The sequence below is a fragment of the Heterocephalus glaber genome, unplaced genomic scaffold (genome assembly GCF_053883595.1).
Source record: "Heterocephalus glaber isolate CG9 unplaced genomic scaffold, H.glaber_assembly_v1.0 deba00001481, whole genome shotgun sequence".
Lineage (NCBI taxonomy): Eukaryota > Metazoa > Chordata > Mammalia > Rodentia > Bathyergidae > Heterocephalus > Heterocephalus glaber.
Window position 1 is genome coordinate 46,212,741 of NW_028258317.1, and position 16,284 is coordinate 46,229,024.

The window sequence follows — 16,284 nt, forward strand, 5'->3', positions numbered from 1 at the left end:
TGTTACAATGACGACTTTTGGGGGTGGATCTTCCACTGCTGAACCAACACTGCCATCCCTATAACAAAACCACTTTCTACATCCTGCCAGATCTGACTTCCAATAGTTTGTTTTGTTAAACAAATTTCTATCTATGTTCATACTTTTTTCTTCTATTATCTTTATCCAGTTTTAGGATTAGCACAATGTTGAGTTCCTAAAATGAGGGGAGAAGTGTTCCTTCTTTATTCTGCTTTAACTGTTTGATATAATTTATCAGTTAAAATGTATACGAGCCTGCTGTTGTCATATAGGTAGGTTTTCAAGCTAGGAATATACTTTCTTTAATAGGTGCTATTCAAATTTTATATTTCCTCCAGAGTTAGTTTCATTAATTTGTCTTCCAAGGTACTTCTTAGAAGTTGTCAAATTTATTTCCAAGATTTTTGTAATATGCTTTCTATATCCTTTTAAATTCTGTAAAATCTGTGGTAATGTCTCCTAGATCTTGATATTGTAATTTAAAAAATGTGTAACTGATATTGTGTAACAGGAAGAAAAGGTCTAAAAGAGCAGGGGAATTGGGAGGGGTTGGGGAAGGAAAAAATATGAGAAGAGGAAAAAAATGGAAACAAGATCTTTGCAAATAGGGAAGGGTGGAGGGGGTGAAGGGAAGGGGAAAAAAAATAAGAACCAAGAGACTCATGTAATGGCACAAGATCCCAATGATGAATGTAACTGTATTTTATACTGAAAATGTACCAATAAACTTAATGGGGGAAAAAAATGGAAACAAAATCTTTTAAATAGGGAGAGGTGGAGGTTTTGAAGGGAGGGCAGGGGAAGGGGGAAAAATAAGGACCAAGAGAGATTATGTAAAGGTGCAAATTTCCAATGATGAATGTCATTATATTGTACACCTAAAATGTACCAATAAAATAAAATTTAAAAAGATGAAAAAAAACCAAAATATAATCAGAATGCAAGTAATGAAACTTACTTTCTCTACCTCAGTCAAAAGCATTTGTTATCAAGAGCTTTACTAAATCTGTAATGCTATGTACATAAATACAAATAGTTCCTTGATTTAATAAGGTTTTGAAAATTTTATCCAGAGATGAAAATACAAGTTTAATATCACACACACACACACACACACACACACACACACACACACACACACACCAGGCTTTCCACTTTGGTCTAGAATTGAGGATGAGAAATCCATCCTTTGGGAAGTCTGTAGGAGTACTGTATGTAGTTCTTGCGTATGATGAATTCACTTCAATGTCAGGCTACCAGCACCAGATTTGTTAAAATGCTAAAGTTTTTTCAAGAAACGCAAACATGATTTGTTAAAAATGTTAAAGCTTTTGAAGAAATGCAATACTCTTAACTCATGAAGCTTGAAAACATTTTTTGCATATAATGAGTTTTTAAAGAACCCTAAAATAGAGGCTCTAAAGAGCTCTAAAATTGAGCTTGCCTTTGACTACATTTATGTTCTATAGAATATAATCTGTAATGAAATCTGTAATCTTACTTTTACAATTGGAATAGGCCACTGGAAAGACTAGTAGTACCTGCTTCTGCTTCACTCTTTAGAAAGGGTGTCTAGTGATATGAGATACAGAGCTCTTGCCAGTGTCTAGGCCTAGTGTTTACAAGTTCAACAGAATCTCCTTTAATCTTTTTCCATTTTCCAGTTCTTTTCTTTTCACACTTTAACAAATTTAGGATTTTAAAGCTTACATAAAGAATAAAATTATATTAAGAAGGCACAAAAGGTAGGCTTGTTTTGATTCAGGGCAAGCATAATTTCTTTATTCAATCTTAAAATACCATAGCACATGATAAGAGAACAACAGGAAAATGAGACTACTGCAAAATTAAAACTTTCATTCTGCAAATGATTCCTTCAAGAAAGTGAAAATTAATCTACAGAATGGGAGAAGGCATTTGCACATCACACATGCAATAACTTGTATATGGAGACTTGTGTCCAAAAGATAAAAAGAACTTTTACCAACAACAACAAAAAAAGACAACTGAATTTAAACATGAGAAAAAGGCGTGCTGAAGACCCATGCCACAGGCCAGAGGACCTAGGAACCAAGCACCCCAACTCCAGTTCCTGGATTCTCCACAACACACGGCATCAGAGCTGACAACCAATAAACCAACCTGACTGTATAAAAGACCAACACCCAGGAGGAAAGTCTCGCTTCAGGACTAAAGTGATACCCTTCCACAGAGACTGGGAGACAGACAGCTATGTGAGACAGGCTTAGAGAGGGTGAGAACTAAATAGGAATCTCCTGGAATTCTCTCGGGGCCCGGGCTCAGACCAGGAAGATCACAGGGCCTATATTCTGATGTTCTGTGGTCAGGTTCTCTGGAAGTAATTGACAGAGGGGGCAGTCCACTATAACCTAGTAGAATGTTGAGCTCTAGCATGGCTTCCAACATCCAATAGAAATCAGTGCTCTGAATTACAGGTAAATATAAGGGGGGAGGCCTAATTGTCCTCACTAAAATCAGAGTCCTCTAAATTTTGGTAAAGGGCTGTACATGAGTGGTTCCTAGGGTTTGCCAATATCCAGATGACATTTGATGTCACTGTTGTAGCTGAATTTACAACCATGGACAAGGTAACATAGTAGTGAGCAGCAACTGATTTTCTCTCTATGCCAATATCTGGATGGCCGGGAGGGGTGGGGGGGTCTTAATAATGTGCCTCACTCCTGAAGAACAGGGCGTTGATACCAAAGTATTTTCAAACCCAAGCCCAAAAAACAAAAACACAGAAACATGAAAAGACAAGGCAACAAAATGCTTCCAAGAACTCTCAACTCCCCCAAAATCAGTACAGGAAATAATGAAGGGGAGGAAATCATAAGCTACACAGCAGATAGGTCTGAAAGGGTACCAACAGAGGTAAAACAGTTCTATAGGGTGCTTGGCAATTTAAAGATAACCACATAATGACCATAATGAAACTTCTGATCACCAAGTTCAGAAAAGACACTAATCAACAGCTAGCGAGACTAAAGAAAGAGATGTAAAACACAAGTGACCAGCACAGAAAAGAATGGGAATTAATATGAAAATTCCAAACAGAAATCTAGGAGATTAAAAACATGATTGAAAGTATGGGCAGGAGAAGCAACTAATGTAAAGACAGTGTCAGACTTAGAGGACAGAGGGCTGTGGTCCATGATAAATTAATGAGAGATACCTTAAAAATGACAAAGGAACATGGAAAAAAAGATCCACCAGCTCCTAAATGATTCAAAGAGGTCTAATTCATGAGTAATTGGAATTAGGAAAGAATCAGAAGACAGAACAAAAGGCATTTTAAAAACCCTGTTTACACAAGTAATAGCAGAAAAACTTACCAGACATGGAAAAAGAACTTAAGATATAGATTAAGTGAAGCACAGAGAACCCTGAATAGCCAATATCGGGAAAAGAAAACTTCTATACTACATAATAATTAACATACCAGAAATACAACACAAGAACAGAATCTTAAAGGCTGCTAGACAAAAGCAATGGATCACCTACTTTCAAAAACCTATCTGAATTACAGCAGATTTCACAACACAAATCTTAGCATGGGATTGTGGGAAAATGTTGGCAAAAGGAGTAATTGAAACTGAGTGCAATAAGGAAGGGACCTTGGAGAACAGTTCCCATGCTCCTGGAATACATGGTTAAGAGTTTAGAGCAGAATCTGTAGGACAACAGACAGCAGAGTTAAGAACATTACTGTCATAGATGTTTGCTTTGACCAATGTGTTCCCTCTGCCATGTGAGATTGTTAAACTAGGTCAACAATGTATCACATAACAAACCATCCTATTCTGGCCCTTTCCCTGACAAGAACTCCTATACAATATGTTGCAAAATGCTTTTCTTCTACATCTTTGTTCTCATGTCCTTGAGTTACAAATAAAATAACCATGGAGGTCTCAATTGCTGTTTCCCAGAGACTCTGTTATGCTCAAGAAGCAGCCCCTGAGTTCTCAGTGAATAAATTAAATCATCTTGTCTCCAAGTAATCTTCATCCTCTACACATCCACAGTTGTACAGTGTGACATGGAATGAAGTGTTTCAAGCTCTTAAAGAAAACAACTTTTAACTCAGACTGTTATATCCTGCAAAATTAACTTTCAAATTTGATGGAGAAATAAGATACTTCCATGATTAAGAAAAATAAACTGAAGAAATTCATGACCACTAAACCAACATTCAAAAAAATTCTCAATGATATTCTAGGAGACAATGAAGCTAACAATGCCAAAAGGTTCAATAAAATGAATACATCAGGGAGTGACAGTAATTACAGTAGACCCTTGAGTTATGACCAGCCTGACATATTAACAACTTGAGCTATAACTGAATTTTAGTTTTAATTTATGACCAAAATCTTGAGTTATGATCCAAATGCTGGCCGCTTCTGCTTCCAGATGGTCTCAGATACAGATTTAACCCTTAAAGAGTTCTGGAAGGAACATTATAACATCCTTTCCTGTGGGGTGTTAATTGAGAAATCCTGGGCCAATGTCTAAGGACACTGAGATCTGCCTGTATACTGGAGAGAGACTTTGAAGACTGTGTAGAGGTGCCTGAGCCTTCAACTGACCAACCTGAGCTACAACCAGCCCTTGAGAACAAATTGAGTTCGTAAGTCAAGTCTACTGTAAGTAGAAGTGAAAGAAAGCAAAATAGCAACAGGAAATTAATATAATGACAGGAATAAGTCAATACCTATCAATTATAACTATCAATGTAAATGGATTTAACTTGCCAATCAAAAGACACAAATTACCAGAATGGATCAAGAACAAAATCCAAAATGATGCTGTATACAAGAAACTTATTTAACACAAAAAGAAATTCATAAATTAAAATTTAAACGGAAACAATATTCTCCAAAATAAGGAACCCCAAAACAAGCAGGAGTAGCTAGCCTATTTTCAAAGTGAATTTCAAGCCAAAGCTGATCAAAGAGGCAAAGAAGGACATTATATTTTGGTTAATGAAACCATTCAAGAGGAACAGATAACAATTACAAATACATGCATCAAATCACAGTGTACCAAACCTCATAAAAACAAACTTGAAAGGACATAAAAGATCATATAAACATCAATACAATTATAGTAGGAGATCTCAATAGCCTATCACAAATAAATCAAACTAAACAAAAAAATCAACAAAGAAAAATGAGAGTTGAATCAAACCTTCAAATAAATACTTAATAGATATACACAGTGTTCCACCCAACAGCAGAATATACATTCTTCTCTATAGCCCATGGTACTTTCTCCAAATTAGACCATAGACTAGTTAATAAAGTAACCATAAGTAAATCCAAAAGAATTTAAATCTTACCATGCACAGTATCAGATCACAGTGCAATGAAACTAGAAATTAATAGCAAAAGAAATCATAGAAACTATGCAAACATGGAAATTAAACAACAAATTCTTGAATAATCAATGGGTCACAGAAGAAATTAAGGAAGAAGACAGTTCTGAGAGTTAAATAATAATGCCACTATAGCATAACAGAATTCATGGGATATAATGAAAGCAGTCCTATGAGGGAAGCTTATAGTGGTAAATACCCACATCACAAAAATAGAACAAGCTTAAATAACCTAATGAAGCATCTCAAGGACTTAAAAAAACATGAACAATGCAAACCCAGAGTTTGTACAAGTAAAGAAATTATAAAGAAGGGGGCAGAAATTAATGAAATGGAGACCAAAAATACAATACAAAGAATCAATGAATAAAAGAGCTGGTTCTTTGAAAGAATAAATAGAATAGACAAACCCTTATCCAATCTCACCCCCAAAAAAGCAAAGACAAGACACAAATTAATGCAATTAAAAATGAAAAAGGTGAAATCACAGTGGGCACTACTGACTCTAGAAAATTATTAACAACTACTTCACAAACATACATGCCAAAAAACTGGAGAACTCAGAAGACATGGAGAAATTCCTAGATATATATGAATTATCAAAACTGAACCAAGAAGACCTAAAAATCTTGAACAATCCAGTAACAAGCAATGAGACTGAGAAAAATTTCCAACTAAGAAAAGCCCAGGAGCTGATGGATTCCCCACCAAATTCTACAAGAATTTCAGGGAAGATCTAACACCAATGCTCCTCAAACTTTTCCATGAAACTGAAAGGGAAAGAACACTTCCAAAATCATTCTCAGAAGCTAACATTATCCTAATCCTGAAACCAGATAAGAATCCAATGAGAAAAGGGAACGATAGGCCAATTTCTCTAATGAACATAGATGCAAAAATCCTTAACAAGATACTGGAAAACAGAATACAACAAATCATCAAAAAGATCATACACTATGACCAAGGGGGCTTCATCCAGGGATGCAAAGATGCTTCAACACATACAAATGAATAAATATAATTCATCACATAAAAAAAGCAAGGACAAACATCACATGATAATCTCAGTAGATGTCCAATTTTGCATATAGTTCCTTCTGGGGCAAAAATTTAAATTTTTCAAATATTTCTGTCTGCCTTATTCCCCTAATTATTACTATAAAACTGGCTAAAAGCAGTCAGCAGTTACCCATGCCACACCCTGGATGTTAGGCCGTCTTAAAATTTCCTCTGCCAGCTTAATTCCACTGACCTTAAACTCAGTCTTCTCAGAAGTCTCAAGATGTGGGAAAATGTAGGCAAATTTTCTGCCAGAGTATTACATGGCTTCTAGTCCAACTGCCAATGGACTGCCAATGCAGTATACTTGTTCCAAACTGAAATAGCCTGAGCCCTGCTCTTTTTTTTAACTTTTTTATCAATACATATTGATCACATACATCATAGGGAATTTGCACCTGTACATAATATATCTTATTTCTTCTTTTTTTCCCATTCTTCCCCTCCCTTCAACCCTTCTTCCCTTTCCCACTTACAAGAGCATTGTTTCCATTTTTTCTTTCCATTCTTTTTTCCTTTTCCCTTCCTTCCCTTCTCCCTCTCTCCTCCCTTGTTCCTTCTTCTGAGCTCTGACCAGTATTGCCCATCAAGCACTATTCACAACATTCTAGGGCTTCTCTAGCTTGCATCTCCAGCTTGCATCTCCAAACTTTTCCAAAGTCCTCCTGCAAATAATTTCCAAATGCTTATGAACTACATGATCAGATATGGTCACAGTAACAACTCCATTTGTCTGGTAACAATTTTTCTGTATTATTCCACTTTATCATTAGGACACAAAATTCAACACATATAACCTAAAGGAGACAGGTTTAATTTGCTCACAGTTACAGTCCATGATCAGCTGGCTTTGAGGCTGAGACATCATGGCAGAAGGGTGTGGCAGAGCAGGAAGCAGAACAACAGAAGACTGCTGGAGCTGAAGGATGGGGAACCAGACATAGACCTCAAGGCCATGGCTCCACGACCCCTCCAGAACATCTAGAATCATGTTCCACCAATCCCTGAGGCAGATCTCAAAGGGAATCAAGTTGAAACTCCACCCTAGCTGCCACAACATTCACAATAGTCAAAAAGTGGAAACACCCCAAATTTCCATCAACTGATGAACAGATAAGCAAAGTGTGATATATTGATATGAGATACACTTTAGCAATAAAAAGAAATGGTGATATATGCTACAACATGGATGAAATCTGAAACATTATGCTAGATGAAAGGAGACAGAAAATGCCATCACATAAATGTATGCTACCATTTATAGGAACTACTCAAAATAGGCAAATCCATTGACACAAAAGGCTGGAGGAAAAGAGGATGGAGACTGAATGCAAATAAGTATGGGGTTTCTTTTAAGAATAAAAATATTCTAAAATTAGATTGTGGTAATCTTTTTATAACTCTGTGAATATCCTAGGAAATACTGTAATGAATTGTATACTTTTAAAAAATGAGATGTAGATTATATTTAAATCAGCTATTTTTAAGTATTATGGAATCTTATAATGCATGTTTAATATTCACATAATTTAAAAAGTAAAGCAAATAAGAATTATGCAGAAGTTTACAGACATCTTTATATCCTGGTTCAGAGTATGAGTTAAAAGAATCATAGAAATGCAATTACTAAACATCCATTGGATTTAGAATACTGAACAATGCAGGAAGAAAAATAATAGATAACATGATTCCTGACCTCAAAGAAACTACAATCTACATAAAAGATTCTGTTAAGGCTTTGGATAAGATTGTGGTCTCAAAAACAGAAGTACCAAATAATATAGTATAAGCCTACATGTGACTCCGTATGTATAATACTCATCTTCAGTGGTTCAAACTTCTATTCTTTGACTGTGTTCTCTTCAAATCCTTCAGTTTCTATTAACTTCTAAAATACTCTTCCTCCAGCTTTGTTCTATTATAGCCTGACATATAGCAAATATCCAAAAATAGCTGCTGTTGAATAACTAAGCTAATATCTAATAGGCATCAATATTTTAATAAGGATCAAGACCTTAATGAAAAATGGTAGTGCTTTGGGTTTTCTTTTAGACTTAATCTTTAGATTCCTGAGTTCTTAAAATCAATCTTATGGTCTACTCCCTCAAGTTAAGGCCTAACAGACATGTGAAAACAAAAAAAGAATACTTAAAACCAAAGAGGAATTACAGAAACTGATCCTCTACGAACTGGATATGGCACTGTTTTGAAGCTACTCAGCATAGGAGTTACTAAAGACATTTATTGCAAGAAAAATTTTGAAAAAGAAAATGAGTTTTAACCACATTCACATCCTCTAATATTTTTTTGTGTATATGTGAACCCAGGGCCTGATACAAGCTAGACAGGTGCTCCAGCACTGACCTACACCCCAGTCCTTTTTAATTTTATTTTCAGACAGGGTCTCAATGTGTTGCCCAGGCTGGTCTCAAAGTTGTGAAGCTCCTCCTTCAGCCTTCCCTAGTAGCTTAGAGTATATACAAGTGCCACTATACCCAGCTACATTCTCAAGCTTTTAATCAGTAAATATTCAGTGTGTAATAAAATATATATTTAGCCTTAGAACTTAAAAAAAAACAAAGCATTCTTATATAGCTATACACTAAGTTCCCAATTTATGAACATTAAAGTCGCAAACTTTCATAGATATGAATGGACTTCACATTAGAACAATCATAGATGTTTTTCTTTTTTCTTTTCTTTTTTTTTTTGGTACTGGGGATCAAACTCAGGCCCGTACACTTGCAAGGCAGGCGGTGGCACCACTGAGCTAAATCCCTGGCCCAGAACAATCATAGATGTGAACAAAACACTGAAGTAGCTCATTTGTCTGATGGACATCGTCACAGTTGTGCTTCTGTGTGCCCATTGTAAAGTGTAATAGTGTACAATATTTTTGTTTGTATATTTGGTGTTTTTTTATGTTTTACACTGTATATTTGTGTCAAAGGTGTATAAGACCTACTTTTTGTCAGACTTACAAACCAGTCAGACTTATAAATCAATCTGACAAACATACTCCAGGAACAGAACGTGTTCAAAAGTCAGGGACTTACTGTATATACCTTTTTAAAAGTAGAAATTTTGCAGACATTAAAACAGGGCTACTGGAATGGTATTTCAAAAAACTATTAGTCACGATTGCCAAAATCCAGTATGCAGAAGAATCATTTGGAGAATGCTGAATTTGAATCATCTGTATAAGCATCCTCTGAAGCATCTGTAAAATTTCATAATTGTGGGCTTCACCTTAGAATTACTGAATCCGAATTGCCTGGGCTATGCCCCAGGAATCTTCAATTTCAACAGGTACCTCAGATGATTCTAATACAAGTAAAAATACAAACCACAACTTGAGAAACACTGATACAGATCATTTATAATTTGAGGATCTACTATCAAAAATTCTCTCTCCAAGTATTCTTTCCAGTCATCTGAGTTTATTTAGCCTTTTAAGAATAATAATAATCAAATAATAAATAGATATTTATGATACTTTCTGTAGTACTAACTCAATAATTTCATCTTATAAACTGTTATATACAAAAAAAGTTACCCATTTTTATTATTATAAAATCAAAAAGTATGGACAAACAGAAACTATAAGTAAACTATATAAAATCTGTTTACATTTACATATATGAATACAGAGAAGGAAATTACCTGATTGAGTTATAGATAGCCAATGGAGTTTGATCTTTTTCTTTGGCTATTCTCATCATATCTAACACTGCCATTCCAAGACATTCTTCCTGTGTTTCATGAGTCACAGGTACTTTTATCCATCCATGCACAAAATCATGCCGCCACTAAAAGAAACAAAAATGTAAAAGGAAATATCACAAATTTCATTATCACATTTTAATTTACTATTGTATTTTAACCTATAACAGTGATCGCAAACCTTTTAGAGCTTTCAATAATAACAAACAGCCATCTGTAGCACATGTGTCATAGATTCCCACCACTGACCTATAACGTAATTTCCAGAACATATTCATTTAAAGGCACAAATCAATGCTTCCTTTGGTTTTCAATCATTTCCCCATTAAATTCTAGTAAGAGTTCATTTGCAAATGGAAACTGACTTAAATTGAGTCCACAGCTAGAGTATATGTTACATCAACCTATTTAATTGCATATATTTTCAAAGCAGGTCATAAAAATTTCAAAGCAATACATAAAAATTACCTAAATTAAGATAGATAAATATGTATGGAGTTCCATTTATGCCCAAAGCATACACTACACTGTGCAGGATAGAAAGAGACAAAAGAGACCGGGGATTTAGCTCAGTGGTTCCGCCGCCTGCCTCACAACCAAAAGGTCCCAAGTTCAATCCCTGGTACACAAATAAATAAATAAATAAATATAAAAGCTTAAAATTAAAAAAAAAAAAGAAAGAGACAAAAGATGTTGTGTCAGCCACCAAAAAGACTAAAATCTAGTTAGAAGCTAAACTTGAAAATAAATAATTAATAATGACAGATGTTATGTAGGAAGAGCCACAAAACAGCTGCTTTAGGAACTTAAGAGAAAACTGAAATCATATCCAATTAGGGCAATTTGGGAAGGTTTCATGGAAGGTTTGAAACTTAATGCAGTCTTTAAACATAAAGAAAATTTTTGATGGACACATAATGGAGTAAGAAAATAGAAGGAGGGCTGGGGATTTAGCTCAGTGGTTCTGCCAGCTGTCTCAAAAGCACAAGGATCTAAGTTCGTTCCCCGGTACAAAAAAGAAGGAATGACACAAAAACCACAAGGTATGGGGCCAGGGATTTAGCTCAGTGGTTCCAGAGCCTGCTTTGCAAGCGCAAGGACCCAAGTTCGATCCCTGGTACCAAAAAAAAAAAAAAAAACCATAAGGTATGTTAGAGAATTAAACTAGTTTCATTAGGGTCAGACTGTAGGTAATCTTTAACGAGTCGATCCTTGGAGCAATGGAGAGCCACTATTTTAAAAGGATAAATTTTATCAGGTCTCTTTCATTGACAGAGTAACAGCAATGACAGACATGCATAAAGAAAATAAAGCAGAGGTCTACCCATGCCCTACCAAGGTCCTGAGTCGCACAGAACATGCCGAATCAGCCCACTGCGGACAGGCAGGTCCTGAGTTGTACAGAACAGAACAAATCAGCCCGCTGCAGACAGGCAGGTCTGTGCAAGCCTTACCGAGGTCCTGAGTCACACGGAAGACACCGAATCACCCCGCTGCAGACCGGCAGCCACCTGATTCCACACTACAAAGACGCAGAGGACACCAGACCACCAGCCCAACGTACTGAGTCCCACTGTTCCCGGCTCAGAGGTAGGGGCTTCTGAGCCGTCGTACCACTGCTCCTGGTCCACAGGAAGGGGCTTCCCGGTCACCATTCCTCCCGCTGCTCCCAGCCCAGAGGAAAGGGCTTTTGGGCCACCTTCTGTCCCGCTGCTCCTGGCCCAGAGGAAGGGGCTTCCAGGCCACCACCCCTCCTACAGCTCCCAGCCCAGAGGGAGGGGCTTCTGAGCCACCATCCCACTGCTCCTGGTCCAGAGGAAGGGGCTTCCAAGCCACCATCCCTCCCGCTGCTCCGAGCCCACAGGAAAGGGCTTTTGGGTCACCATCCCTACCACTGCACCCGGCCCCTGTCCCACCTCACCCAGCTCAGAGGAGGCAATCCGTGCAGGTGCTAACAGCCCCCCGCTTTAACTTTTAGACTGAAAGTTAAAAGGTGGAAAACAATACTCCATGCAACAGGAACCCGAAAAAAAGCAGGAGTAGCTACCTCTTGGCAGATCAAGTAGATTTCAAACCAACACTGATTAAGAGAGACAAAGGACACTACATCCTTGTAAAGGGAAGACTCTAAGAGGAAGAGATGACAATCATAAATATCTATGCACCAAACACAAGTGCACCCAACTATATAAAACAAATACTAACGGACATGAAAAGTCATATATGCACTAATACAATTGTACTGGGGGACCTCAACACCCCACTGTCACAGATAGATCAACTAGACTAAAAATAAGTAATGAAATACTAGAACTCAATCAGACTCTTGAACAAATGAACTTAACAGATGTTTATAGAGTCTTCCACCCCACAAAATCAGAATACACATTCTTCTCAGCTGCACATGGGTCATTCTCCAAAATAGACCACATACTCACACACAGAACATGTTTAAGTAAGTGCAAAGGAATTGAAGTTATCCCCTGTATATTATCAGACCATAGTGCGATGAAATTGGAGATCCATAGCAAAAGAAACTGGAAAAATCTCATAAACACGTGAAAATTGAACAACACACTTCTGAATAACCAATGGATCACAGAGGAAATTAAAGAAGAAATCAGACAGTTCCTTCAATTAAATGACAATGACAATACAACATATCAGAATCTATGGGACACAATGAAAGCAGTCTTATGAGGGAAATTCATAGCAGTGAATATGCATATTAGGAAAACAGAACGACCCAATTAAACAACCTGATGCTGAACCTCAAGCTTCTAGAAAAAGAAGAGCAGGACAACTCCAAAGCTCATACAAGGGAGGAAATTATAAAGATTAGAGGAGAAATCAATGCAATGGAGATTAAGAGAATGATACAAAAAATCAATGAAGTCAAGAGTTGGTTCTTCGAAAGAGTCAACAAAATTGACAAACCTTTAGCCAACCTTGTCAGAAAAAGGAAAGAAAAGGCCCAAATCCACGCAATTAGGAATGAAAAGGGTGAAATGACAACAGACCCAGCAGAAATCCAGAGGATCATCAATACTACTTCCAGAACCTATATGCCAATAAGATGGAAATCACAAAAGAAATGGACAGATTCCTAGATACATATGAATTACCAAAGTTGAACAAAGAAGACCTAAAAATTCTAAATAACCCAATATCAACTAATGAAATTGAAAACATAATTAAAAACTTATCAACTAAGAAAAACCCAGGCCCTGATGGCTTCACTGCTGAACTCTACAAGACATTTAGAAAGGAACTGCTGCCACTACTGGTTTAAACACTTCAATGAAGTTGAAAGGGAAGCAATACTCCCAAATTCATTCCTGGAAGCAAGCATCACCTTGATCCACAAAGCAGAGAAGGACGCAACCAAAAAGGAGAACTATAGGCCAATCTCACTAATGAATGGAGATGCAAAAATCCTTAATAAGATACTGGCAAATAGAATGCAGAAGATCATCAAGAAGATCATACACCCTGATCAAGTGGGATTCATCCCAGGGATGCAGGGATGGTTCAACATATGCAAATCAATCAATGTAATACACTATATCAATAGAGCCAAGGACAAAAACCATATGATTATCTCCATAGACGCAGAAAAAGCATGACAAAATCCAACATGCATTTATGATAAAAACCCTACAAAAAATTGGAATAGATGGTCTCTACCTCAAACTGATAGAAGCCATCTATGAAAAACCAACAGCCAATATCATATTAAATGGTCAAAAATTGAAATCCTTCACACTAAAACCAGGAACAAGACAAGGATGTCCACTATCACCACTCTTATAAAAGGAGTAAAGATAGGAAATGAAGAAGTCAAATTGTCATTATTTGCAGATGACATGATATTGTATATAGAAGACCCCAAGAACTCCACCAAAAGTCTTCTAGACTTAATAACCAAATTCAGTCAAGTAGCAGGTTACAAGGTCAACACGCAAAAATCAATAGCTTTCCTCTACACCAATAACAGATTCACTGAGAGAGAAATAGGGCAAATAATTCCTTTCACAATAGCATCAAAAAACTGAAATACCTAGGAATCAACCTAATGAAAGAAACCAAAGACCTCTTCTCTGAAAACTATGGCACTCTGAAAAGAGAGATTGAAGATGATATCAGAAAATGGACAGACATCCCTTGCTCCTGGGTAGGAAGGATTAATAGAGTGAAAATGGCCATACTTCCAAAACTGCTATATAGATTCAATGCAATTCCAATTGAGATCCCAGCAGCATACTTCATGGACCTTGTGAAAACAATCCAAAAATTCATTTGGAGCAAGAAGAGACCCAGAATAGGAAAAGCAATTCTAGATAACAGAGACATGGCAGGGGGTATCACAATCCCCAATCTGCAACTCTACTACAAAGCTACTCTGATAAAAACAGCATGGTACTGGCAAAGAAACAGCCCTGAGGACCAGTGGAACAGATTAGAAGATGAAGAAACAACGGCAGACACACTCAGCCATCTCATCTTTGATAAAGGAGCCAAACACCCTCACTGGAGGAAAGATAGCCTCTTTAATAAATGGTGCTGGAAAAATTGGGCTTCAACTTGCCAAAGATTAAAACTAGACCTCTATCTCTCACCATGCACTAAACTAAAATCAAAATGGATTAAAGATCTAAATATTAAAACAGAAACTCTGAACCAGCTGGAACAGAGGTTAAGTAGAACCCTTGAAGACATCGGTGTAGGAAAAGATTTTATGAACAAAATCTCAGTTGCCCGTGAACTAGCACAATCAACAAATGGGATCTCTTCTTATTAAAAGGCATATTCACAGCAAGAGAAACCATCAGCAGTGTGAAGAGACAACCCACAACGTGGGAAAAAATCTTCACCTGCTTTTCCTCAGACAAACGTCTACTATCTCGAATCTATAAAGAACTTAAAAAGATCAGACCTCCCAAATTTAAAGACCCAATCCGAAGATGGGCATCTGAAATGAACAGACATTTCTCAGACAAAGAAGTAGAAATAGCAAATAAATACATGAAAAAATGTTCAACATCACTGGTCATTCGAGAGATGCAAATGAAAACAACACTGAGATTCCACTTCACTCCAGAAAGAATGGCTGCTATCATGAAATCAACCAATAACAAATGCTGGTGGGGCTGTGGGGAAAGAGGAACACTGCTCCACTGCTAGTGGGAGTGTAGACTGGTGCAACCACTGTGGAAATCAGTATGGAGAGACCTTAAAGAACTAAGACTGGAAGTCCCATTTGACCCTGCTATTCTACTGCTGGGGATCTTCCCCAAAGAATTAAAAGAATCATACCACAGTGATATATATGTGCACCCATGTTCATAGCAGCACAGTTTGTGATAGCTAAAACTTGGAAACAGCCCAAATGCCCATCAACTGGAAACTGGATAAAGAAAATGTGGTTTTTTTATAAAATGGAGTACTACTCAGCCATCAAAAATGAGAAATTAGAGACATTTATAGCTAAGTGGATGCACATTGAGGCAATACTCTGAAGTGAAATGAATAGGACACACATGTATAAATACCAAATAGTTTCTCTGGTGTGAGAAACTGAAAGTGTAAATGAGGACTAAAATGTATAATAGGTAATATGAAATAGGAAGAAAAGGGGCAAAGGGGAAGGAAGTGGGAGGGCTAGGGGAAAGGATAGAAGGGAATGGAATTAATATGAGAAAATGGAAAAATAGGAACAAAATCTTTGTAAATAGGGAGGAATGGAGGGGTTGAAGGGAGGGCTGGGCAAGGGTGAAAAACAAGAACCAAGAGAGATTATGTAAAGGTGCAAATTTCCAATGATGAATGTCATTATATTGTATACCTAAAATGTACCAATGATTAGAATGAATAATCGATAATGCAAAATAGGAAGAAAAGGTCCAAAGGGGTAGGGGTAGTGGGAGAGGCAGGGGAAAGAAAAGAAGGGAAAGAAAAAGTGATGAGAAATGGAAAAAATGGAAATAAAGTCTTTGTAAATAGGGAAGGGTGGAGGGGGTGGAGGGCTAGGAATGGGGAAAAAATAAGAACCAAGATGCATCATGTAAAGGTACAAGTTCCCAATG

General features: G+C 37.0%; 1 protein-coding gene across 6 annotated transcripts in view; it reads right to left on the bottom strand.

Moving 5' to 3' along the window:
- Jak2 (Janus kinase 2) overlaps window positions 1-16,284 on the bottom strand; it is a 182,013-nt gene that overhangs the window by 48,035 nt on the left and 117,694 nt on the right. For all 6 annotated transcript variants that reach the window (XM_087183475.1, XM_013069696.3, XM_013069695.3 and 3 more), the window contains one exon: window positions 10,139-10,284. In XM_087183475.1, the coding sequence (XP_087039601.1) occupies window positions 10,139-10,284 (146 nt within the window). The remainder of the gene's footprint in view (window positions 1-10,138; window positions 10,285-16,284) is intronic.